Source organism: Kogia breviceps, chromosome 4 (assembly GCF_026419965.1).
Source record: "Kogia breviceps isolate mKogBre1 chromosome 4, mKogBre1 haplotype 1, whole genome shotgun sequence".
Taxonomy (NCBI): domain Eukaryota; kingdom Metazoa; phylum Chordata; class Mammalia; order Artiodactyla; family Physeteridae; genus Kogia; species Kogia breviceps.
The window spans coordinates 27319390-27346665 of record NC_081313.1 but is presented as its reverse complement, the minus strand read 5'-3'; the positions used below and the strand labels follow the sequence as shown (position 1 = coordinate 27346665).

At 40.7% G+C, this 27276-nt stretch overlaps 1 protein-coding gene across 2 annotated transcripts in view; it reads left to right on the top strand.

The window, feature by feature from the left end:
• Window positions 1-27276, top strand: part of ADAMTS12 (ADAM metallopeptidase with thrombospondin type 1 motif 12) — a 424853-nt gene that overhangs the window by 344800 nt on the left and 52777 nt on the right. For both annotated transcript variants that reach the window (XM_059060818.2, XM_067030856.1), the window contains 2 exons: window positions 1041-1193; window positions 15095-15271. In XM_059060818.2, the coding sequence (XP_058916801.1) occupies window positions 1041-1193; window positions 15095-15271 (330 nt within the window). The remainder of the gene's footprint in view (window positions 1-1040; window positions 1194-15094; window positions 15272-27276) is intronic.

The following is a 27276-nucleotide window of genomic DNA, read 5'->3' as shown; positions in this document are numbered from 1 at the left end:
CTAATGTATATATATCTATATGTATATCATATATATACACACATAATATAGTACAGAGGAAAAAAAGCTAGGAACTTATGAGAGATTCAAATCCAATCCTAAAGAATTTTAAGGAGAATTTACCTCCATAAATGAGCCAGTTGAAAAAATGTTGACCGAAGCTATTTTCTGCTCTTCCCTTTCTATGAGCAGCGTTGGTGAAATGGGGCAGCGTGCCTGCAGCTCACCCCCTTTCCCAGGCCTTCAGCCAGGATACTTTCATTTTTTTAACATCTTTATTGGAGTATAATTGCTTTACAATGGTGTGTTAGTTTCTGTTGTATAACAAAGTGAATCAGCTATACATATACATATATTCCCATATCCCCTCCCTCTTTAGCCTCCCTCCTACCCTCCCTATCCCACCCCTCTAGGTGGTCACAAAGCACAGAGCTGATCTCCCTGTGCTATGCGGCTGCTTCCCACTAGCTATCCACCTTACGTTTGGTAGTGTATATACGTCCATGCCATTCTCTGACTTCGTCCCAGCTTACCCTTCCCCCTCCCCGTGTCCTCAAGTCCATTCTCTAGTAGGTCTGCGTCTTTATTCCCATCTTGCCCCTAGGTTCTTCAAGACTATTTTTTTTTAATTTTATATTCCATATGTACGGGTTAGCATACAGCATTTGTTTTTCTCTTTCTGACTTACTACACTCTGTATGACAGACTCTAGGTCCATCCACCAGGATACTTTTTAAAGGGAAGCACATCTCCATGTGCACTGAGTTTTCCTCGCACAGAGAAATCAGGGATTCGCAAGCCTGGCTGCTTATTAGGATCACCTGGGATTTGTTTCTTAAATACTCCTGCCTGAGCCCTACCCACAGGCGTTCAGATTGTTTGGGGTAGGAGCCTCAGCGCTGGTTTGTTCAAAAGCTCTGCAGCCCGTTTTAGAGAGTAGCTGAGATTGAGGACCCCCGACTCCAGGGTGGTGTGGGGTGTGTCTGAGAAAGCAGCCCTGAGCCTCCGTCTTCTCTCTCCTCCCCTCCACCCCCTGGCAGTGTTCCACCACGTGTGGCCTGGGGGCCTACTGGCGGAGCGTGCAGTGCAGCACCCACGTGGATTCCGACTGCGCTGCCCTGCAGAGGCCTGACCCTGCTAAGAGGTGCCACCTCCGTCCCTGCGCCGGCTGGAAAGTGGGAAACTGGAGCAAGGTAACTGAACGGGCTCAACAGTGCTGGGGGTGTCAGGGGGGCGGGGAGGGACTTATACGGGCGTCATTTGCTAAAGCGGGTTTCCTTCCTCCCTTCCTGCCCTTTGCTTTGATAAACTGGTGAATGCGTAAATCAGGTGTTACCATAGGCCTGCTTCAAGTTACACAATAGCCTGAGAACAAGCAGAGTTTTCAGTAGCCCACATGTTGGTTTTTTTGTTTGTTTGTTTGTTTTTCTTTTTTGCGGTGCGCGGGCCTCTCACTGTTGTGGCCTCTCCCGTTGCGGAGCACAGGCTCCGGACGCGCAGGCTCAGCGGCCATGGCTCACGGGCCCAGCCGCTCCGCAGCATGTGGGATCTTCCCGGACCAGGGCACGAACCCGCTTCCCCTGCATCGGCAGGCGGATTCTCAACCACTGCGCCACCAGGGAAGCCCAACCCACATGTTTTTATCTACCTGTCTTCCCTTACCAGATAAACTGAGGAAAAAAATAATAATAATTTGTGTAATTAATTGCTTGTCCAGTATGCAACACTGTTTCTAAATTGCTTAAATTTAGCAGTATAATTAATAATGATACATTAGCACAACTGTAATTAAATCATTGTTCAGCAGCTGCTCACAAAGCAAGTATAACATTGAATCTGCCAGACTCAAAATGAAAAGAAAACTGAAACATAAAGACACATTTGGTCTTTAAAAGTGTATGTCCTATATTGATCTTTCTGAAGTGCAATTTTCCTGTCCTTGCTAATCTAGCTGTGGTTACTCATTTTTCTGTGCTGCCTGCATAGTCCCTCATGAAAGGCTTTATCAGGTTTTAGGGTGAGTCAGGCTTGGTTCTAATGGGCACCAATCAGGCCCAACCTGCCTGTCACCCTGATGGGGCTGAGCCAGCCCCTGCGGGATACAGATGCAGCCAGGTCGGAGCGACATTGGTCAGAGGTGGGGTTAAGAGCTGCTTGGCAGAAGGGGTGAGAGCTGTGCATACAGCTGTGCATACACCTTCTGTTTGTGAAGCACACCCACCTGTAAGACACCCTGCAGGCTCCTGTCTTCTCTCTGGGGAGCCAGTTTCCCTTGATGGCCTTGACACAGAAGGGAAAAGAGCTACCCAGAAGTTTGGGGAGGCTGGCATCCCCTCTAGATGTTAGTGCCCTCATCTTGTAGAAAGCTCACGTCCACAGACAAGCAGGACCATGAGGTGTCCCACTGGACGTCTCTGGTTCTCCTGGCAGACTTATCAGACAGACAGGAGTGTGGAATGTCATTTATCTGCATTAGGCCCCTTTTCCCAAAGAAAGGCTCTGATCTTTGGCGAGAGAAAGTAGTGCGACTCCCTGAGAAAATCACCACGCATTTCTTTGATGCCTGCCAACCTCCCTTTTTCTGTTTTCACACCATTTTTCTTTCAGGAAAAAATGCTCGTTCTGTTTTCTCTCTCTTCCAACTCATAGCAAACTCGAGATCAAAAAAAGGACTAGATGCCTGGCTACAAGTTCTCTTCCATATCCAGAAGAATCTCAAGCAACATTTCTAACCCTGACCTTGCTAAATGTTGACCAAGTCCTAAAGTTCCACTTTCCCATCACTGAGACTAATCCTTTCCTTGGAAATTACATGGCTCATAGAAAGGACAGATGTGTGAAATAGGTCACACTTTTAAAAAGATCCCTCCACTGTCCAATTCTAGGAATTCTAGTTGATACAAAAGCCTGAATGGGAGATCCGGTAGCTCTTCTCTGGGATCAGACCCCCCTAAAGAAAGCCCTGCTCTGCCAGCTCCTCCCTTCCGCGTCTGTCTCTGGGTCTCTCCTCTCTCATGGCCGGGAGGCTTGTAGATGTATTTATTAACCCCTGTAGACTCCTGGTTTTGTAGAAGCTGTCTCTGACACATCACCAATTTCTTCCAGAATGTGGTAACCACCCATCTAAACTCAAATCCTGGAAGTTACTCCATTCCTATCAGTAAGGAAAATATCTCCTCTCTCAGGATAATAGATAAACCTTATGTCAAAGACACTATTTAACTACTGATAGTCAGTTGCCCTGACTTCTGTTTTTTCTATCATTGGGGACATTGAATACATGACTTCCATTTTTCCTAGGAATGTTGATTTAAATTTTATATCTTAACTTTTGGGTGACTGAATGATACAGCTTTTTGACCACCACATTATTAACCAGTTCATGTGGATGTCTAAAGTCCAAATCATACACTAGGAAAGATTTGAAGGCCTCCTTAGTCTCACTATTCTATTGGGACTCTTAAACTTATTCAGTGGCCAACCTCCAAACCCTAGAGTAGGAAAACAGACCCCCTGGTTTTGCCTTTAAATATCCAGAGGGTTTAGATTCTGCCCACTTGATGGTTTACCTTTTCACAACTACTTTCTCCGAGGGAAGAAGTCTAATTTGATCATGAATCGTTCTGCATTAGCCCACTGACCACTACCCCAGAGCCAGAGGCACTTTACTCTTGTAGGTCTAAGGGTATTCTGCAGCCTCACTTGAACCCGCAGGGATCACACCAGAGGCCCCAGGTTGCCTCCCAGCAACTCCCCACTGCTGTGTGTGCTGTTTCAGTTGTAGCTGTTTTACTGGCTTCTGTTTCCAGCACCACGCATCTCCATGATGGAGCCCTGATACAACTGCTATGGACATTTTCTCATACATGTGGCAGTACACCGAACCTGTACATTCAGATCTTTACCTTTAAAAAGTCTAGAAGTTGTTTTTTGGGGGGGAACGGCTTGCTTCTTCGTCATGCGTTGATCTGTCTGAAACAACTTCCAGGACTTAGTCCTCAAGTTTGTCCCAGAGGTGTGCTGGAGAAAACGTAGTTCTGCAGAATTGAATCCTGGAAGCAGCACTGGGCCTGGGATCAGACACGTCTGGGTTGGCAGCTCCACTTCGTCCCCAGCATAGAAGGCTGGCCCTTTCTTCCACCCTCTTAGGAGCTTTAGTTTTGTCACCTCCGAGAAATGAAGTGGATCCTCCGGCGTCTACTAACCTCATAGAGTTGTACAGATCAAAAGAATGTGTGCGCAACAACTTTGTAAAGGGTAGAAGACTGTTCAAATGAAGCCTGGGGCAGACCCTGAGCTCTGGGTAAAGGTTAGGAGTAGTTCTCGGGCATTTGCTAACTTCTGGCTTCCTGGACTGGGGGCAGGGGTGTTATGGAAAGGTGGCAGTGGGGGAAGTCCTGCCTATCCATCAGGTCTCCACTCCCCAGGACTCAGCAGACAAGGTGAACCATGAGCTTTGGAGGGCTTGACCTACCTTGCGTCCTGGCACTCACCAAATATCACCAAGCACCCGACACCGCACAAGAATTTTAGGTAAACAATTTTATTTTTACCCAATAAACGACCTTCTTTATAATTCCCACTGAGGAAGTAAATGAAGGCTCGGAGGGTTTAAGTCACTAACGCATGATCGGCTAGTACTAATACTCTCAGTTCTGAGAGACCGTCACCTGGGGGGTGGGTCATCAATTTAATGACAGCCTTTCAGAAAGAAAGGAAACACTACACAATAAATATGTACATCAGTTGTAAGACACGTGCCAAGTTCAGAACATTAAAATTTGCATAAGAAAACAAGGGATTCTTGTGCTGGAAGAAATGCTGTGGCAAAGATGAACTTGAAAAACCTTCACCTGGGTTTGACACCAAAGCTGTGCATCCCCACGGCCCCACACACTTCCTGATTGAACATTTTGCCTGTACCTCCTGCAGTTTTGTAAACTTTATTATCTTTCTTAGAATGATAATAACTTTTTATAGTTAAGTCTAACAGATCTTGATTATTTCTGAAATGAATCAAAGATTTTTACGTGTTCTTGGAATGATCTGTCTTCCCACCGAGGTAGTGTTACAATTTTATTTTAGCAGTAGCTGACCTTATTACCTGTAGCTTTTTTTGGAAAATAAAAGTGGCAGCCTTTTCTTATGGCCTTGAGTTTCATAATATTCAGTGCTACATTTTTTTAGATCTGAACTTTTACAAATGAATAAAATAGGGAAAGAGCTCCGTCTTGCTAAATACAGTCCCTGACTCTCATACATAACGTGTTCCCAGAAACATACATCAAAGCTCAATGTGCAAAAGTCAAAACAGAACTACACGTTATAGGGGAGGTTCTGTGCCCAGAAAGCAAAAACTGACCAGCTGGAAGGTGAATAATACACTCAAAATCACTGCATTTATTTTCTCTTGATATAATTTGTTGTACATCTAAACTGTCACCCAGTCTTGGAAGCCCCAAGTGTTTTAGATGAAGGAATCCCCAAGTAGAGAAAAGAACAGCACTCAAATGGAAACCTTTAGGACCACAGAAAGCATGAACCCAAGACGACTCTGGCTGAGGACTGATGTCCAGACCGTGAGGCCCTCCATCATGGCCCCTGCCCATCTCTCTTTGTCCACCCCTTCCCTCTGCTTTAGTATTCTGATGGACATGTTCATGAACAAGCCTTATTGCTTCACGGCACTGTGCCCGTATATGCCATCACCCCCACTTTGAATGTCCCCCACGCTATTTTGCCTGCTGAGTGAGCATCTACTCATCTTACATCATTCAGCTCAAGCTTTGGCTCCTCTATTCAAGCCTTGCCTGGCTTCTTCAGGTGAAATTGACCACCTCCTCCTTTGTTCCCTCACTAGGTCATGAACGACTTATGACATATAATCTTTACGACTTCTACTCATTACGTGACTTCTTCCTTCTACTAGATTGGGATACAGAAGCTGGAATATAGTTAAGTGCCCAATAACAGGGAGGAAGTGAAGTGGGAATGGGGTGGGGGGAAGATGAACAGATGAATTTTGGTGCTGTTCGACACAGAAGTTTTGGAATGAATTATTTGATCTTAAGGGTCTTATGAATCTGTTTAACATAAGGAAAGGAGCAGAAAAGAGTTATTTCCGTATCCTGGTTTAGTACTTGGAGAGCAAGAAAGTATTCTGAAATCAAAGCAGAATACAAGTCCAGTGATCCCAGACACATATCACTCTAGAATGCTGGGAGAATTTAACCATCCAGCTTATCCTCCTTTTAATACCGATGGAGAAATGGAGGCTTGGACAGGTAAAGTCACGTAGCCACTTGGTGTCAGGGTCATACTTGAATGCAATCTGCTGACCTCCCAATCCCACATTGGTTAACTTCGTTATACTCATCTGAACACTTGGTAGAAGTCTAACGTGGAAAGTGTATCAGGATGACTCCATAAATCAGAATCAACACAAGGAAGAAATGGTTATGATTTCATTTTCTCTCTGCTAGTGGCTCCTGTAAGCTGAGAGGAATTTTCTTTGTAACTCAGTCTGGTTTGCTGATCACATCAGTTAAACAGACTGGTGTGAGAAGCAGAAAATGATTAGGCCTGTTTGGACACAACTGGGCATTAGCCAGTCTTTCCATTCTCCTCAGTCTGGCTCCTGTCCTCAGTCTGGTCCACAGACTCCAGGTTAGGAAAACTTGAATATAAATAACCCTCCTTTAGGGCACTAAGAAAATGAATATAATAATTGACATTCAGCAAACAAAGGCAAAACAGTTTTGGGAGTGGAGTGATTTAATATCCTGCCACTTCACTCCTGCTAACTGAATCAGAGGCCCTTCTGAAAATGAAACAGAAGAGTCACAGATCTAGTGAGTATCTTCCCTTATTATTTACTTCACCATATTAATAAACTTCATTTCCCACTGAATGTGAATGTACTCTTTGACAAAAAGGTAATACAAATTTGAAAAATCTAGGAATAACAGATAGTAGCAACAAATTGAAAAATAAGAAAACAAAACCCCATTGTACACTTATGTCTTAGAAAATTCCTCTTCCTAATAAAGAGCCCTCTATTTTTAACCATGGGTTATTTCCTGGAAATCTGTTTGTCAGACAAATGACTGCTCTGTGTGGAAATTATTAGCATGCTTCTGCATTTGTTCTGTGGCTGATTTTATTTTATTTTTAACATCTTTATTGGGGTATAATTGCTTTACAATGGTGTGTTAGTTTCTGCTTTATAACAAAATGAGTCAACTATACATATACATATATCCCCATATCTCCTCCCTCTTGCATCTCCCTCCCTCCCTCCCACCCCTCTTGTGGTCACAGAGCCCCGAGCTGACCTCCCTGTGCTATGCGGCTGCTTCCCACTAGCTATTTTACATTTGGTAGTATTTATAAGTCCATGCCACTCTCTCACTTTGTCCCAGCTTACCCTTCACCCTCCCTGTGTCCTTAAGTCCATTCTCCACGTCTGTGTCTTTATTCCTGTCCTGCCCCTAGGTTCTTCAGAACGCTTTTTTTTTTTTTTTTTTTTTTAGATTCCATATATATGTGTTAGCATACGGTATTTGTTTTTCTCTTTCTGACTTACTTCACTCTGTATGACAGACTCTAGGTCCATCCATCTCACTACAAATAACTCAATTCCATTTCTTTTTATGGCTGAGTAATATTCCATTGTATATATATCCACATCTTCTTTATCCATTCATCTGTCGATGGACACTTAGGTTGCTTCCATGTCCTGGCTATTGTAAATAGAGCTGCAATGAACATTTTGGTACATGACTCTTTTTGAGTTATGGTTTTCTCAGGGTATATGCCCAATAATGGGATTGCTGGGTCGTATGGTAGTTCTATTTTTAGTTTTTTAAGGAACCTCCATACTGTTCTCCATAGTGGCTGTATCAATTTACATTCCCACCAACAGTGCAAGAGGGTTCCCTGTTCTCCACACCCTCTCCAGCATTTATTGTTTGTAGATTTTTTGATGATGGACATTCTGACTGGTGTGAGGTGATACCTCATTGTAGTTTTCATTTGATTTTTTCTAATGATTAGTGATGCTGAGCATTCTTTCATGTGATTGTTGGCAATCTGTATATCTTCTTTGGAGAAATGTCTATTTAGGTCTTCTACCCATTTTTGGATTGGGTTGTTTGTTTTTTTGATATTGGGTTGCATGAGCTGCTTGTAAGTTTTGGAGGTTAATCCTTTGTCAGTTGCTTTGTTTGCAAATATTTTCTCCCATTCTGAGGGTTGTCTTTTGGTGTTGTTTATGGTTTCCTTTGTGGTGCAAAAGCTTTTAAGTTTCATTAGGTGCTATTTGTTTATTTTTGTTTTTATATCCATTTCTTTAGGAGGTGGTTCAAAAAGGATTTTGCTGTGATTGATGTCAAAGAGTGTTCTTCCTGTGTTTTCCTCTAAGAGTTTTATGGTGTCTGGCCTTACATTTAAATCTTTAATCCATTTGGAGTTAATTTTTGTGTATGGTGTTAGGGAGTGTTCTAATTTCATTCTTTTACATGTAGCTGTCCAGTTTTCCCAGCACTACTTACTGAAGAGGCTGTCTTTTCTCCATTGTATATTCTTGCCTCCTTTATCAAAAATAAGGTAACCGTATATGTGTGGGTTTATCTCTGGGCTTTCTATCCTGTACCATTGATCTATATTTCTGTTTTTGTGCCAGTACCATACCATCTTGATTACTGTGGCTTTGTAGTACAGTATGAAGTCTGGAAGCCTGACTCCTCCAGCTCCGTTTTTCTTTCTCAAGATTGCTTTGGCTATTCAGGGTCATTGTGTTTCCATACAAGTTGTGAAATTTTTTGTTCTGGTTCTGTGAAAAATGCCATTGGTCATATGATAGGGACTGCATTGAATCTATAGATTGCTTTGGGTAGTATAGACACTTCACAATGTTGATTCTTCCAATCCAAGAACGTGATATATCTCTCCATCTGTTTGTATTATCTTTACTTTCTTTTATCAGTGTCTAATAGTTTTCTGCATACAGGTCTTTTGTCTCCTTAGGTAGGTTTATTCCTAGGTATTTTATTCTTTTTGTTGCAATGGTAAATGAGAGTGTTTCCTTAATTTCTCTTTCAGATTTTTCATCAGTAGTGTATAGGAATGCAAGAGGTTTCTGTGCGTTAATTTTGTATCCTTCTACTTTACCAAATTCATTGATTAGCTCTAGAAGTTTTCTGTTAGCATCTTTAGGATTCTCTATGTATAGTATCATGTCATCTGCAAACAGTGACAGCTTTACTTCTTCTTTTCCTATTTGGATTCCATTTATTTCTTTTTCTTCGCTGATTGCTGTGGCTAAAACTTCCAAAACTATGTTGGATAATAGTGGTGAGAGTGGACAACCTTGTCTTGTTCCTGATCTTAGTGGAAATGTTTTCAGTTTTTCAACATTGAGAATGATGTTGGCTGTGGGTTTGTCATATATGGCCTTTATTATGTTGAGGTAAGTTCCCTCTATGCCTACTTTCTGGAGGGTTTTTTATCATAAATGGGTGTTGAGTTTTGTCAAAAGATTTTTCTGCATCTATGAGATGATCATATGGCTTTTCTCCAATTTCTTAATATGGTTTATCACATTGATTGCATATATTGAAGAATTCTTGCATTCCTGGGATAAACCCCACTTGATCATGGTGTATGATCCTTTTAATGTGCCGTTGGATTCTGTTTGCTAGTATTTTGTTGAGGATTTTTGTATCTGTGTTCATCAGTGATATTGGCCTGTAGTTTTCTTTCTTTGTGACATCTTTGTCTGGTTTTGGTATCATGGTGATGGTGGCCTCATAGAATGAGTTTGGGAGTGTTCCTCCCTCTGCCATATTTTGGAAGAGTTTGAGAAGTATAGGTGTTAGCTTTTCTCTAAGTGTTTGATAGAATTCACCTATGAAGCCATCTGGTCCTGGGCTTTTGTTTGTTGGAAGATTTTTAATCACATTAGCAATTTCAGTGTTTGTGATTGGTCTGTTTATATTTTCTCTTTCTTCCTGGCTCAGTCTTGGAAGTAGTTGTGCTTTTCTAAGAATTTGTCCATTTCTTCCAGGTTGTCCATTTTACTGGCATATAGTTGCTTGTAGTAATCTCTCATGATCCTTTGTATTTCTGCAGTGTCAGTTGTTACTTCTCCTTTTTCATTTCTAATTCTATTGACTTGAGTCTTCCCCTTTTTTTTCTTGATGAGTCTGGCTAATGTTTTATCCATTTTCTTTATCTTCTGAAAGAACCAGCTTTTAGTTTTATTGATCTTTGCTATTGTTTCCTTCATTTCTTTTTCATTTATTTCTGATCTGATCTTTATGATTTCTTTCCTTCTGCTAACTTTGGGGTTTTTTTGTTCTTTCTGTAATTGCTCTACGTGTAAGTTTAGGGAGTTTATTTGAGCTGTTTCTTGTTTCTTCAGGTAGGATTGTATTGCTGTAAAGTCCCTCTTAGAACTACTTTTGCTGCATCCCATAGGTTTTGGGTCGTCATGTTTTCACTGTCATTTGTTTCTACGTATTTTTTGATTTCCTCTTTGGTTTCTTCAGTGACCTCTTGGTTATTAAGTAGTGTATTGTTTAGCCTCCGTGAGTTTGTATTTATTACAGATTTTTTTCCTGTAATTGATATCTAGTCTCATAGTGTTTTGGTCACAAAAGATACTTGATATGATTTCAATTTTTTAAAATTTACCAAGGCTTTATTTGTGACCCAAGATATGATCTCTACTGGAGAATGTTCCATGAGCACTTGAGAAGAAAGTGTATTCTATACACAAATAGAAAGTGTATTCTATTTATGTCCTATAAATATCAATTAAGTCCATCTTGTTTAATGTATCATTTAAAGCTTGTGTTTCCTTATTTATTTTCCTTTTGGATGATCTGTCCAATGGTGAAAGTGGGGTGTTAAAGTCCCCACTATGATTGTGTTACTGTCAATTTCCCCTTTTATGGCTCTTAGCATTTGCATCATGTATTGAGATGCTCCTATGTTGGTTGCATAAGCATTCACAATTATTATATCCTCTTCTTGGATTGATCCCTTGATCATTATGTAGTATCGTTCTTTGTCTCTTGTAATAGTCTTTATTTTATGTCTATTTTGTCTGATATGACAATTGCTACTCCACCTTTCTTTTGATTCCATTTTCATGGAATATCTTTTTCCATCCCCTCATTTTCTGTCTGTGTGTGTCCCTAGGTCTGAAGTGGGTCTCTTGTAGACAGCGTATGTATGGGTCTTGTTTTTGTATCCATTCAACCAGTCCATGTCTTTTGGTTGGAGCATTTAATCCATTTACATTTAAGGTAATTTTCGATATGTATGTTCCTATTACCATTTTTTTTAATTGTTTGGGGTTTGTTATTGTAGTTCTGTTCTTTTTCTTGTGTTTCCAGCCTAGAGAAGTTCCTTTAGCCTTTGTTGTAAAGCTGGTTTGGTGGTGCTGAATTCTTTTAACTTTTGTTTGTCTGTAAAGGTTTTAATTTCTCCATCGAATCTGAATGAGATCCTTGCTGTGTAGAGTAATCTTGGTTGTAGGTTTTTCCCTTTCATCACTTTAAATATATCCTGCCACTCCCTTCTTGCTTGCAGAGTTTCTGCTGAAAGATCAGCTGTTAAACTTATGGGAATTCCCTTGTATGTTATTTGCTGTTTTTTCCTTGCAGCTTTTAATATTTTTTCTTTGTATTTAATTTTTATAGTTTGATTAATATGTGAATTGGCATGTTTCTCCTTGGGTTTATCCTGTATGGACTCTCTGCGCTTCCTGGACTTGATTGACTATTTCCTTTCCCATATTAGGGAAGTTTTCAACCATAATCTCTTCAAATATTTTCCCAGTCCCTTTCTTTTTCTCTTCGTCTTCTGGGACCCCTGTAATTCAAATGTTGGTGCATTTAATGCTGTCCCAGATGTCTCTGAGATTCTTCTCAATTCTTTTCATTCTTTTTTTCTTTATTCTGCTCTGCAGTAGTTATTTCCACTATTTTATCTTCCATGTCACTTCTCCGTTCTTCTGCCTCAGTTATTCTGCTATTGATCCCTTCTAGAGAATTTTAAATTTCATTTATTGTGTTGTTCATCATTGTTTGTTTGTTCTTTAGTTTTTCTAGGTCCTTGTTAAATGTTTCTTGTATTTTCTCCATTCTATTTCCATTTTTAGGATCATCTTTACTATCATTATTCTGAATTCTTTTTTAGGTATACTGCCTCTTTCCTCTTCATTTGTTTCATCTGGTGAGTTTTTACGTTGCTCCTTTATCTGCTGTGTGTTTCTCTGTCTTCTCATTTGCTTAACTTACTGTGTTTTTGGTCTCCTTTTCACTGTCTGCAGGTTCGTACTTCCCATTGTTTTTTGTGTCTGCCCCCAGTGGCTAAGGTTGTTTCAGTGGGTTGTGTAGGCTTCCCGGTGGAGGGGACTGGTGCCTGTGTTCTGGTGGATGAGCCTGGATCTTGTCTTTCTGGTGGGCAGCACCACATCTTGTGGTGTGTTTTGGGGTGTCTGTGAACTGAATATGATTTTAGGCAGCCTCTCTGCTAATGGGTGGGGTTGTGTTCCTTTCTTGCTAGTTTTTTGGCATAGGGTGTCCAGCACTGTAGTTTGCTGGTTGTTGAGTGGAGCTGGGTCTTAACGTTGAGACGGAGATCTCTGGGAGAGCTTTCACCGTTTGATATTACGTGGAGCCGGGAGGTCTCTGGTGGACCAATGTCCTGAACTCGGCTCTCCCACTTCAGAAGCATAGTCCTGACCCCCAGCCGGAGCACCAAGACCTTGTCAGCCGCACGGTAGATCCGCAGTCGATCATAAAATGATATAACTCAGGAACAGCCAGATGAAAGGCATGCATATGGCAACGCACAGGGAATGGGAGCAGAGTTCCCATGCCCTCTTCAGGCACACCGCTCTCCCAGAACCTCCATGTGTTCACCAACCCAGAAGCTCCTGTTCTGTGGCTGATTTTAAATTTGCAGTTACTTTTTTCTCTGTGTACTTACAGCATGGCAGGCAAATGAAGTTTTGAATTTGCTTTTGCAGGGGCTCTCTGGCAAGTGTTGCTTATTTCTGAGAAGCTAAACACACTTGATTTATGGAAGCATTTGAGCATCAATCTGCCCCCTTGTCATATGGGCCCACATCTTCTATGTTACAGCCCAAGGTTTGATGTCAGGTGACTTGTGCAATCTGCCCAGTGGCAAAAGAATGGGGATCAGTATTTGGGGATATACCTCTACTGAAAGGTTTTGAGGAATTTTCTTTCACCATCCACAACCCTACAATTACGATTATGCCACCATAACCAGAAAGAGAGCATGATATTTTACCATGTAGAGAGAGGGCCAGATGAAAATATACCTTACAGCAATGGGCACACCTTGGTGGTGGTGCATTTTCTCAGCCAAGACTGTAATGAGATCACCAATGGAAGGATTGAGAGGGTGAAGAAGGATGCTCTTTATAGCGACCACAGCAACCACAGATCTCTTTAGTCCACTGGGAGCCCCCGGTTGCTCTTTTCTCAGAATTCATATATTCATTCAGCAAGCTTTGGGAACATCTTTGCTGTGCCTGGCCCCATGCTAGATGATCAAGACACAGTGGTGACCAAGGCAGATAGGCTTCCAACTTCAGGGCAGTGATAGTTTAATAGAAAGGATGGACAGAATAAATAAAAGTTGTTTCACATTTCAAGTTCTTTTGATGGAAACAAAGAAGGATCTGAGATAATTAACAAGAGGGATAGGTATCCTTTGGAGAAGGTATTCAAGGGAGGCCTCACAGAGAAGGTGACATTTACGCTAAGTTAAAGGAAGGGCAGTGGCGAGTAATGAGAAGGGTGGAGGAAGGAAGATTCGGGACACAAGGACCACAGGACATATTGTTAATCCACGGAGAATCTGGGGGAGAGGGGCTGAGGAGCACAGGAGTCAGGCTCCATGCCACCTACTTCGGATTCCCACCTGAGTGTGGGCAGTGACAAGACAGGCCAGAACTGGCCTTGAGAGACTAGGATGCACAGGCAAGATGAGTTGAAGGGAAACTGATAGCACTAGTATCTACACAGACTGTAGACCAAGTCTTGGAAGCTCAAGTTATGATTAAGTAAAATCTAACTAGGTGGGGGATGGAGAAGCTTCCAGAATCCAAGAGGTCAGAGAGTGAACCAAAGAAGTCCTCCAGAATAGGCCACATAAACTCTGGCTTTAGATGACCTGGGCTCAGCCATGTTTATCATAATCTTAAGGAAATCAGCAGCCTGCGAGTGAACAGTGCCCTTTACTGAGAGCAGGGTGCAGGGGCCACTGCGCAAGGTACGGGCACAGGGTAGGGGGCATGAGGGGGGCCTCTATAAGGGCTTGCCACAGGCACGTGCTGAGAAAACCCTCGGTGATGGGGGCTATAGAAGGAAGAATGGTGGGCGATGGTGCTGTAGGGGGAAGCCTGGCAGTAGGGGCAAGGACAGGTTGGCCCATTTCCTGAATCAAACCACTGAGCAGTTATTCAGTTTATTTTCCTTATAGAGGCCCTCCCCTTGAAACAAGGTAACCCATCCTGCATTCAGACTCAGGGAGCAAACAGGTTTTCAGCAGGATTCTGAGGGACAGTTGGCTGTGGCTTTGCAGAGAGCTCCCCCGACAGCGGTTCCATTTGCCTCAAATGAACACAGGCATCTTAGGGAACTGTCGCCCACTGAGAGGATGCTGCGCCAGCCTCACCCCAAGCCCACCCCTGCAGCTGTAATCTTTGCAACAGCCCCATAGGTAACGGTTACTATCCCAGTTTACAGATATGACAGCTGAGGCTCAAAACGTTTCTGCAACTTGCCCAAGGGCTCACTATGAGTGAGTGACAAAACTGGACTTTTCACACGGTTCTCACCCTTCCACACCTGCATTTTCTGACATTGGGAGGCCCCTCTTGGGGAGTTGCTCATGTGACTCCCTTTCTGAGGGAAGACAGTTTACTAACCCCTCTTGGTGACTGGAAGCCTGGAGCTTAGTGATGCTTCGTGAAACCCCTGGGAATCCGGGCGTGGACGGTCTGATGCCAAAGACTCAGGTGTCCCCTTTTCTCTCGCTCTCCATACAGTGCTCCAGAAACTGCAGTGGGGGCTTCCAGATCCGGGAGATTCAGTGTGTGGACAGCCGGGACCACCGGAGCCTGAGGCCATTTCACTGCCAGTTCCTGGCTGGCACTCCTCCTCCGCTGAGCATGAGCTGTAACCTGGAGCCCTGCGAGGAGTGGCAGGTGGAGGCTTGGAGCCAGGTACGGCGCCTAGTACACCATCCGGACAACCTGGCAACTATGGATCTCTGTGCTACCTTGTGAGTCTAGGTGTCAGGCAAGACCACATGTGTATCAGGCCAGCACCAGGCCTCCATTCAGCCACCTTCCACTGGTGTGTTACTGAACTAAACTTGGGTCACTTGTCCATACACAGTAAAGCCAATCTACTGACACCAGGTTGTGGTGAAGGGAAGTGCAACGTTTACTGCAGGGCGCCAAGCAAGGAGTCCAGGTAGCTAGTGCTTAAAAGGCCTGAACTCCTCAAAGGCTTTCAGGGAAAAGTTTTTAAAGACAGGGTGAGGGAGGGGGGTTGTGATCAGCCTGTGGACATTCTTCCGATTGGTCAGTGGTGCGGTAATGGGGAGTCAACATCATCAGCATCACGAACTTTCTGGTTCCAACTATCTGAGGTCTATGTGCTTGTGGGCACCATAGAGTTAACTTCTTCCACCTGGTGGGTGTTTCAGTCTCTGCAAAACAGCTCAAAAGGTGTGGCTCAGAATATTATCTATAGTCCTGAGGAGGAACTAAAGGTCCTTGACTTTGTTTAATAGCTAAACTATTATTATTTTGTCTTGCTTGACTGTTTTCCTTTCTGAGTTTTCTCACCTTGCTGATTAAATTTACCCTTTGGAGATCGGGGAAGGCCTAGGAGGCTAAAGTGTTTCTATAGACAAGAGGCAGGTGGAGAACATGGTGGGGTGAGGGGGCGAGGGTGTTCTGGGAAAGCCCCATAGGGTCCTGCTCGGTGACAGGTGGGGAGGCTGGGCAGGTCCAGCAACTTGAAGGCTATGTTGTGTGCTTTAAACTGTGACTGCTCAATGGTTTATTACAACCTAGTCTCAATGGATATACTGGGGAATTGGGGTCCCTCTGGGGAGATGAACGTGTACCACTGTGGTGAGAGGCATTTAGGACAGAGCATCACATGGCCCTCTTAGGCTTCTGCAGTGGGGCTGGGGGCAATGGTCAGATCCTTTCCACACACAGTATTTAATTTCAGAGTTCCACCTCTCAGTTAAATGCGCAGATCCTCATTTACACAAATAAAAAGAGGGGTGTGTGTGTGTGTGTGTGTCCGTCCTGTTTTGTGAGGGCTGAGGTTCTGCTGCATCTTTGTCCTACTTCAGTACATGAAAACAAGTTACTCTTCCTTGGTGAGATATAATGATTTCATTTGCCTATTGGCCCCAATAGCTTAAAAAAAAAAAAAAAAACCCTCCCAACTATACCCATGCATGGTGGAAAGAAGAGGGAAAGAAAGAATACAGCATGTTTTGAGTGTGTCCATACACTGGACACTTTACCTACATACCAGTTTTAATTATCACAACAACCTGAATGGTAGGCCTTATTAATTCAACTTTATAGGTGAAGAAATTGAGACTCAGAGGTTAAGAAGCGTACATGAGGTCACACAACTAGAAGATAAATGGTGGAGTATTAAATTCAAGCTTAAGGCTGACTCTGATGCCTGTACTCTTTCTACTGTAGAATTTAGTCCAGTGGACATGGAGCAAAGAGTAAACTGAGAAAGAAAGAGTCAATAAGTATTTGGGAGGAAACTTACCACATGTCAAGGAAGGGAAGGTAAAGAACCACAAGTGTAGGATACAGAATTAGTGTTCAACCCTGGAAGACTGAGCCCCCTCAAGCTTCTTACTGTCTGCTGGGTCAAGCAGCCATGTTGATTCCTGAGGCCCTGGGTCAATACCTGGTGTTTTCTGGGGCAAAAACCACCACTGTCCTCTCTTCCGCTTCCTTCCCTGTCCAGCTCTGGAAGACATAAAGTATCTGCTACTCCCATGCTCTGAACTTAGGCCTCCCTGTTTGCTGGGCCTGGTGACAGCTTCCAGAATCCTGGAATTTGCAGAGGCACTTAGATTGCCTTGTCAGAGAAATTGCATTTGCAAGTTATCCAAGATGAGCAATCATATATGCTCTCTGGTTGTGAAAAAAATGTATTCTATATGCTTCCTCAGTAGCTTCTGGGAGCCCAGTCGTGAGCCTGTTTCCTGAAGGCCTCCCAACACCCTCCTTTCTAAATTGCTCTGTTCTGAGCAAACCACAAAGTTGGAAGACTTCCCTCTGAAGGAGCAGTAAAGACAGAAAATGCTGAAGTTGGTTGAACATTTCCCTGGGAATGTTGAGGGACTATTAGGGACTGGGCATCTTTAGGTGCTTTCCCTGAGCCATCATGATGATGCTCTGTCTGTACATACTATCTAATGGATGCCTTCGTGGGAATTTGCTGGGGCCTTGCAGTGAATGTCAGCAAGCCCAAACTACTGACAATGGAAGACACATTTCAACTGTAGAAATGTCTCCACTGGTTCTCAAACTTTAGCAAACTTTAACATGTTTCAGCATCACCTGGAGGGTTTGTCAGCACACAGATGTCTGGACCCCATGCCCACAGTGTCCACTTCAGAGGTCTGGGGTAGGGCCTGAAGTTTCGCGTTTCTAACAAGTACCCAGAGATGCTGAAGTTGCTGCTTTGGGGACCACACTTTAAGAACCACTAGCTTATACTTTCTTTATCCCCCCTTTCCTGGAGGTTACTTGCCCAGGTGGCCCTGGATCTATATGCACAAATGTAGGTATGCAACAGGATCCCAAGTGTGGAATTCCTGTCCTTCTCTCCTCATATAGGGTTAAAAACAGTGAATAAATGGGATAAGATCCATGTTGGAATACTGTGAAAGCAATAGATTAGTTCTTTAATTGAGCAGAAAATGTTAATTGTATATAATTTCCCTGTTTTCTATGGTTACCATCACACATGTAGTGCCTGTCATGATAGGCATGATATTGGCAATCATAATTGTTTTGTTATTGTTACCATGTCATAATTAAGAGTTTTTAAAGTACTAAGATCTTGCAAAGTATTTTTCAAGTACTCAAAAGCATTCTTCAAAGATTCTTGGTGAATTATTTACTTTCCTCTTAGAAACCTCAGGAAAATACAATACAACTTAGAAAATTATTCTAGTGAGCAAAAACTTGACATGTTTTAGAATTATATCCCTTCAGGAATCCAACTTGTCATCTCGAACTTATTTTGTGAGCATTACAGCTAGTTCATCAGACCCTTAGAAAACCTATCAACATCACTATTCCAAAGATGGACAAATTTAATTCTAAAGCTTTATGTAGTGGTGAAAGAAGGCTGAATCCTGTTTTAATAGATGAACAAAATTGCATTGTGGAAGTATGCTCTCCATTAGGGCTGTCAGAACTAATCAGAATAAAAACATCTACATTTTACATTTTAATTTCTAGACCAGAATTCCTTCCATTTGACATATTGAACTATTTAGCATCTTCTGATTTTTTTCCCCTCCTCTTATCCCCAGAATTTCCTTTATCAGTCTCCTTTCTTTAAGTCTTGTTTCACCACTGTTTTTGTTTCTGTTATTGCCTTTTGGCTTAAACAACAAAAATATTTTTTTTCTCACAGTTCTAGAGGCTAAAAGTCTGAGATCAAGGTGTTGGCAGGATTGGTTTCTTCAGAGGCCTCTCTCCTTTGTTTGTAGATGGCTGTCTTCTCCTTTGTCTTCTGTCATTTTCTCTCCATGTGTATCTGTGTCCTGGTCTCCTCTTCCTATAAGTACACCAGTCATAATGGGTTAGGGCCCTCCCTAATGACATAATTTTACCTTCATTACCTGTTTAAAGACTCTTCCTCCAAATACATCACATTCTGAGGTACTGCAGGGTTAGGACTACAAAATACAAATTTGGGGGGAACACAATTCAGCCCATAACAAGCATAGCAAAGATACTAGCAGCGTATGTATCTTGGCAGTGTGAAAGGTTGAATTTTGTCATTGTTGTAGTAATGGTCGTTTATTTTATTTGTTCATAATAATCCACCCTAAATTCAGGTCTTGATGACTCTTTTTTTAACTTAAATATGGTTGACACACAATAATATGTAAATTTCAGGTGTACTATATGATGCTTTGACATTTGCATACATTATGAAATGATCATCACACTCTAGTAACCATCTGTTCCCATAATAAGTTATTTCAATGTTATTGATTATATTCCTTATGTTGTATATTACATCCCCATGACATATTTATTATACATCAGGAGGTCTGTACACCTTAATCCCCTTCACCTATTTTCCCCCCTACCCCACACCTCTACCTTCTGGCAAACAACAGAATTTGTTCTCTGTATCTATGTGTCTGTTTGTTTTGTTTTTACATTCCACATGTAAGTGAGATCATGCAGTATTTGTCTTTCTTTGGCTGACTTATTTAACTTCTAGATCCATCTGTGTTGTCCTAGGTGGCAAGATTTTATTTTTTATGGCTGAGTAGTATTCCCTTTTGTGTGTGTGTGTGTACATGTACACACCATGTCTCCTTTATCCATTCATTTATCAATGGACACTTACATTGCTTCCATATCTTCTGTTATAAATAATGTTGCAGTGAACATTGAGGTGCATATATCTCTTTGAATTGGTGTGTGTTTTCTTCAGTAAATAACCAAGAGTGAAATTGATGGATCATGTGGCAGTTCTATTTTTAATTCTTGGAGGAACCTCTGTACAGTTTTCCATAATGACTACCCCAATTTAAATTCCCACCAACAGGGCACAGGGGTTCCCTTTTCTCCACATCCTGGCCAAGATTTGTTATTTGTTGTCTTTTTTGATGCTAGCCATTCTGACAGCTGTGAGGTGATAACAGATTGTGGTTTTGATTTGCATTTCTCTGATGATTATTGATGCTGATCATCTTTTCACATTGCTGTTTGCCATCTGTATGCCTTCTTTGGAAAAATTTCTATTTGGGTCCTCTGTCCATTTTTTAATCAGGTTGTATGTTTTTTTATGTTGACTTGTATGAGTTCTTTGTATATTTTGTATATTAACCCCTTATCAAATATATTGTTTGCAAATAGCTTCTCCCATTCAGTAGGCAGCCTTTTCATTTTGTTGATATTTTACTTCACTGTGCAAAAGCTTTTTAGCTTGATGTAGTCCCATTTGTTTATTTTTGCTTTTCTTTCTGTTGCCTGAAGAGATAGATTAATATATATATATATACATATATAAAAAAAACTAAAACCAATGTCAAAGAGTATATCTACAGCTTATGTTTTCCTCAAGAAGTTTTATAGTTTCAGGTCTTATATTTAAGTCTTTAATCCATTTTGAGTTTATTTTTGTATATGGTGTGAAAAAGTAGTCCAGTTTTTCCAACACCTTTTATTGAAGAGGCTGTCAAGTCCCCATTGTATATTCTTGCCACCTTTGTCATAGATTAGTTGACCATATAAGTATGGGTTTATTTCTGGGCTCTCTATCCTGTTACATAGAACTATGTGTTAGTTTTTGTGCCAGTACCATACTGTCTTGATTACCGTAGCCTTGTAGTATAGTTGGAAATCAGGGCATGTGACACCTCCACCTTTCTTCTTTCTCAGGATTGTTTTGCCTATTCGAGATCTTTTGTGTTTCCATACAAATTTAAGAATTATTTGTTCTAGTTCTGTGAAAAATGTCATTGGTATTTTGATAGGGATTGCACTGAATCTGTAGATTTCCTTGGGTAGTATAGTCATTTTAACTATATTAATTCTTCCAACCCATGAGCACAGTGTATCTTTCCAGTTGTTTGTGTCATCTTCAGTAGCTTTCATCAGTGTCTTATAGTTTTTCAAGTACAAGTCTTTTACCTCCTTGGTTAGGTTTATTCCTTGGTATTTTATTCTTTTTGATATAGTTATAAATTAGATTGTTCCTTAAGTTCTCCTCCTGCTAGTTCATTTTTAGTTACAGAAATGCAACAGATTTCTATATTCTACAACTTTATCAGATTCATTGATGAGCTCTAGTAGTTCTTTGGTGGCATCTTTAGGATTTTCTATGTATAGTATCATGTCACCTGCAAACAGTGACAGTTTTACTTCTTCCTTTCCGATATGCATTCCTCTTATTTTCTTGTCTGATTGTTGTGGCTAGGACTTCCAATACTATGTTGAATAAAAGTGACAAGAGTGGGCATCCTTGTCTTATTCCTGATCTTAGGGGAAATGGTTACAGCTTTTTACTGTTGACTATGATGTTCGCTATAGGTTTGTCATATATGGCCTTTATTATGTTGAAGTATGTTCCCTGTACCCACTTTGTTGAGAGTTTTTATTATAAATGGGTGTTGAATTTTGTGAAAAGCTTTTTCTGCATCTATTGATGTGATCATGATTATTTTTATTCAGTTTGTTAATGTGATGTATCACATTGATTGATTTTTAATCATAAACAATTCTTTTATCCCTGGGATAAATCCCACTTGGTGTATAATCCTTTTAATGTATCATTAGATTTTTTTTCTAATATTTTGTTAGGAATTTTTGCATCTATGTTGATCAGTGATATTGGCCTGTAGTTTTCTTTCTTCTTTTAAAATTTAACTTCTTTATTGGAGTATAATTGCTTTACAATCGTGTGTTAGTTTCTGCTGTATAAGAAAGTGAATCAACTATACATATACATATATCCCCATATCTCTTCCCTCTTGCGTCTCCCTCCCACCCTTCCTATCCCACCTCTCTTGGTGGTCACAAAGCACCAAGCTGATGTCCCTGTGCTATGCAGCTGCTTCCCACTAGCTATTTTACATTTGGTATTATTTATAAGTCCATGCCACTCTCTCAGATTGTCCCCGGTTACCCTTCTCCCTCCACATGTCCTCAAGTCCATCCTCTACGTCTACATCTTTATTCCTGTCCTGCCCCTAGGTTCTTTAGAACCATTTTTTTTAGATTGCATATATATGTGTTAGCATACAGTACTTGTTTTTCTCTTTAAGACTTACTTCACTCTGTATGACAGACTCTAAGTTCATCCACCTCACTACAAATAACTCAATTTCGTTTCTTTTTATGGCTGAATGATATTCCATTGTATATATCTGCCACATCTTCTTTATCCATTCATCTGTTGATGGACACAGGTTGCTTCCATATCCTGGCTATTATAAAGAGAGCTGCAAGGAACATTGTGGTACATGACTCTTTTTGAATTATGGTTTTCTCAGGTATATGCCCAGTAGTAGGATTGCTGGGTCGTATGATAGTTCTTTTTTTTTTTTTTTTTTAATCTTTATTGGAGTATAATTGCTTTACAATGGTGTGTTAGTTTCTGCTTTACAACAAAGTGAATCAGTTATACATATACATATGTTCCCATATCTCTTCCCTCTTGCATCTCCCTTCCTCCCACCCTCCCTATCCCACCCCTCTAGGTGGTCACAAACCACCTAGCTGATCTCCCTGTGCTATGTGGCTGTTTCCCACTAGCTATCTATTTTACGTTTGGTAGTGTATATATGTCCCTGCCACTGTCTCACTTTGTCACAGCTTACCCTTCTCCCTCCCCATATCCTCAAGTCCATGCTGTAGTAGGTCTGTGTCATTATTCCCATCTTACCCCTAGGTACTTCATGACTTTATTTCCCTTAGAGTCCATATATATGTGTTAGCATACGGTATTTGTTTTTCTCTTTCTGACTTACTTCACTCAGTATGACACACTCCAGGTCTATCCACCTCGCTACAAATAACTCAATTTCGTTTCCTTTTATGGCTGAGTAATATTCCATTGTATATATCTGCCACATCTTCTTTATCCATTCATCAGTTGATGGACACTTACGTTGATTCCATGTCCTGGAAATAGTAAATAGAGCTGCAATGAACATTTTGGTACATGACTCTTTTTGAATTATGGTTTTCTCAGGGTATATGCCCAGTAGTGGTATTCCTGGGTCGTATGGTAGTTCTATTTGTAGTTTTTTAAGGAACCTCCATACTGTTCTCCATAGTGGCTGTTTCAATTTACATTCCCACCAACAGTGCAAGAGGGTTCCCTGTTCTCCACACCCTCTCCAGCATTTATTGTTTCTAGATTTTTTGATGATGGCCATTCTGACCTGTGTGAGATGATATCTCCTTGTAGTTTTGATTTGCATTTCTCTAATGATTAATGATGTTGAGCATTCTTTCATGTGTTTGTTGGCAATCTCTATATCTTCCTTAGAGAAATGTCTATTAGGGTCTTCTGCCCATTCTTGTATTGGGTTGGTTGTTTTTTTGTTATTGAACTGCTTGTAAATTTTGGAGATTAATCCTTTGTCATTTGCTTCATTTGCAAATATTTTCTTCCATTCTGAGGGTTGTCTATTCGTCTTGTTTATGGTTTCCTTGGCTGTGCAAAAGCTTTTTAAGTTTCATTAGGTCCCATTTGTTTATTTTTGTTTTTATTTCCATTTCTCTAGGAGGTGGGTCAAAAAGGATCTTGCTGTGATTTATGTCATAGAGCATTCTGCCTATGTTTTCCTCTAAGAGTTTGATAGTGTCTGGCCTTACATTTAGGTCTTTAACCCATTTTGAGTTTATTTTTGTGTGTGGTGTTAGGGAGTGTTCTAATTTCATACTTCTACAGGTAGCTGTCCAGTTTTCCCAGCACCACTTATTGAAGAGGCTGTCTTTTCTCCAGTGTATATCCTTCCCTCCTTTATCAAATATAAGGTGACCATACGTATGTGGGTTTATCTCTGGGCTTTCTATCCTGTTCCATGGATCTATATTTCTGTTTTTGTGCCAGTACCATACTGTCTTGATTACTGTGGCCTTGTAGTAGAGTCTGAAGTCAGGGAGCCTGATTCCTCCAGCTCCATTTTTCATTCTCAAGATTGCTTTTGCTATTCGGGGTCTTTTATGTTTCCATACAAATTGTGAAATTTTTTGTTCTAGTTCTGTGAAAAATGCCAGTGGTAGTTTGATATTGATTGCATTGAATCTGTAGATTGCTTTGGGAAGTAGAGTCATTTTCAACTTGTTGATTCTTCCAATCCAAGAACATGCTATATCTCTCCATCTATTTGTATCATCTTTAATTTCTTTCATCAGTGTCATATAATTTTCTGCATACAGGTCTTTTTTCTCATTAGGTAGGTTTACTCCTAGATATTTTATTCTTTTTGTTGCAGTGGTAAATGGGAGTGTTTTCTTAATTTCACTTTCAGATTTATCATCATTCGTATATAGGAATGCCAGGATTTCTGTGCATTAATTTTGTATCCTGCTACTTTACCAAATTCATTGATTAGCTCTAGTAGTTTTCTGTTAGCTTCTTTAGGATTCTCTATGTAGAGTATCATGTCATCTGCAAACAGTGACAGCTTTACTTCTTCTTTTCCGATTTGCATTCCTTTTATATCTTTTTCTTCTCTGATTGCTGTGGCTCAAACTTCTAAATCTATGTTGAATCATAGTGGTGAGAGTGGGCAACCTTGTCTTGTTCCTGATCTTAGTGGAAATGGTTTCAGTTTTTCACCATTGAGGACAATGTTGGCTGTGGGTTTGTCATATATGGCCTTTCTGCAGGGTTTTTATCATAAATGGGTGCTGAATTTTGTCGAAAGCTTTCTCTGCATCCATTAAGATGATCATATGGTTTTTCTCCTTCAATTTGTTAATATGGTGTATCACGTTGATTGATTTGTGTATATTGAAGAATCCTTGCATTCCTGGAATAAACCCCACTTGATCATGGTGTATGATCCTTTTAATGTGCCATTGGATTCTGTTTGCTAGTATTTTGTTGAGGATTTTTGCATCTATGTTCATTAGTGATATTGGCCTGTAGTTTTCTTTCTTTGTGACATCTTTGTCTGCTTTTGATATCAGGGTGATGGTGTCTTCGTGGAATGAGTTTGGGAGTGTTCCTCCCTCTGCCATATTTTGGAAGAGTTTGAGAAGGATAGGTGTTAGCTCTTCTCTAAATGTTTGATAGAATTAGCCTGTGAAGCCATCTGGTCCTGGGCTTTTGTTTGTGGGAAGATTTTTTTAATCACAGTTTCAATTTCAGTGCTTGTGATTGGTCTGTTCACATTTTCTATTTCTTCCTGGTTCAGTCTCGGCAGGTTGTGCATTTCTTAGAATTTGTCCATTTCTTCCAGGTTGTCCATTTTATTGGCATAGAGTTGCTTGTAGTAATCACTCATGATCCTTTGTATTTCTGCAGTGTCAGTTGCTACTTCTTTTTCATTTCGCATCCTATTGATTTCAGTCTTCTCCCTTTTTTTCTTGATGAGTCTGGCTAATGGTTTATCAATTTTGTTTATCTTCTCAAAGAACCAGCTTTTAGTTTTATTGATCTTTGCTATCATTTCCTTCATTTCATTTTCATTTATTTCTGATCTGATCTTTATGATTTCTTTCCTTCTGCTCACTTTAGGTGTTTTTGTTCTTCTTTCTCTAATTGCTTTAGGTGCAAGTTTAGGTTGTTTATTTGAGATGTTTCTTGTTTCTTAAGGTAGTATTGTATTGCTATAAACTTCCCTCTTAGAACTGCTTTTGCTGCATCCCATAGGTTTTGGGTCGTCATGCCTCCATTGTCATTTGTTTCTAGGTATTTTTTGGCATGGAGGCCACACAATATACTACTTAATAATGAAGTGATCACTCATTTTAGTTTTGATTTGCATTTCTCAGAGGTCTCTTAAACTATCCTCATTTTAAAAAATTCTTTCTTTTTTCTGTTCAGCTTGGGTGATTTCCACTCCTCCAGTTCACTGATATGTTCCTCTGTATAATCTAATCTACTGTTGATTCTTTCTAATGTACTTTATATCGCAGTTATTGTATTCTTTACCTCTCTCTGGTCCTTCTTTATATTTTCTAACTCTTTGTTGAAATTCTCACCTTATTCATTTATTCTTTTCCTGAGTTTGTTTAGCATTTTTATGATCTTTACCTTGAACTCTTTAAGAGGTAGATTGCTTATCTCCATTTTATTTAGTTCTTTTTCTGAGATTTTGTTTTGTTCCTTCATTTGGAACATATTCTTCTGACTCCTAATTTTGCCTAATTCTCTGTGTTTATTTCTATGTATTAGGTAGGTTGGTTACATTTCCCAATCTTACAGAAGTGGCTTTATGTACGATATGTCCAGTGGGGCAGCAGCACACTCACCTCTGGTCACTAGAGCAGTGTGCTCTAGGGGTGCCCCCTATGTGGGCTGCATAGACCCTTCTATTGTGGTGGGACTGACTACTGTAGGAGCTCTGGTAGGTGGGGTTTTTCCTGATCAGGTTGATTCCTAGGCCCTGCCTCATCTGGTGGCTGCTGGAATGCTGATGTGAAGGGCCAGCTCATAACATGGCTAGCTGCATGGCCTGGGGATCTTGGAGCTATTGTTGGCCCACTGGTGGTGGGGCAAGGTTCCAGTGCAGGTGGCAGTGGGCCCTGTGGGGTCCGGGTCTGGAGCTCTCCTGCTGGTGGAAGGGCTGAGTCCTGGGGCTTGTTTCACATTTGTCATTTGAAATGACAGTGTGGTCATTGTAAGGAACCTGGCACAAATGTTCCAGATTCCAATAGAGATACTCATATTCTTGATAACAGTGTACACAGCAAAAATAATAGTAAAAGCATTTAAAGAAAATATAATTCTATTGAGTTTTTCTGTCTTTTCTTGAGTTCTTTATTTAAAAATTAATAATAGCTGTTTTGGCAATCTAAATCCTTTATTCTAGCATACTTTGATGAAAAACATTTAAATACACATGATTGTGAATTCAGACAGACACTAGGAACATGTTTTGGTGATTAGACGAAGCTACCTAGATTTGGAGTTAATACAGCTGGGCCTAATTGTTGCTACCAACTTTGTGATGTACTCCAATAAGCTAGGCCTTATCTCATGTAATGCTGAACCAGTGATTACCAAACTGATTTTTTAATCCCCACTTGAAATATTCAGTAATCATGAATATTTGTTCAGTAATCATGGGAATTTCTGCTCTAAAGATAGGTTATATTTTATACTACATACATGTTTATCTTTGTAACTTAATAATATGTCATAGAAAAAAAAAAGCTTGTTCCAGACTTACTTGAAACATTCAATTTTTTATTTCCAAACTGAAAAAGGAAAAAAGAAACCTCTTACTAAATAA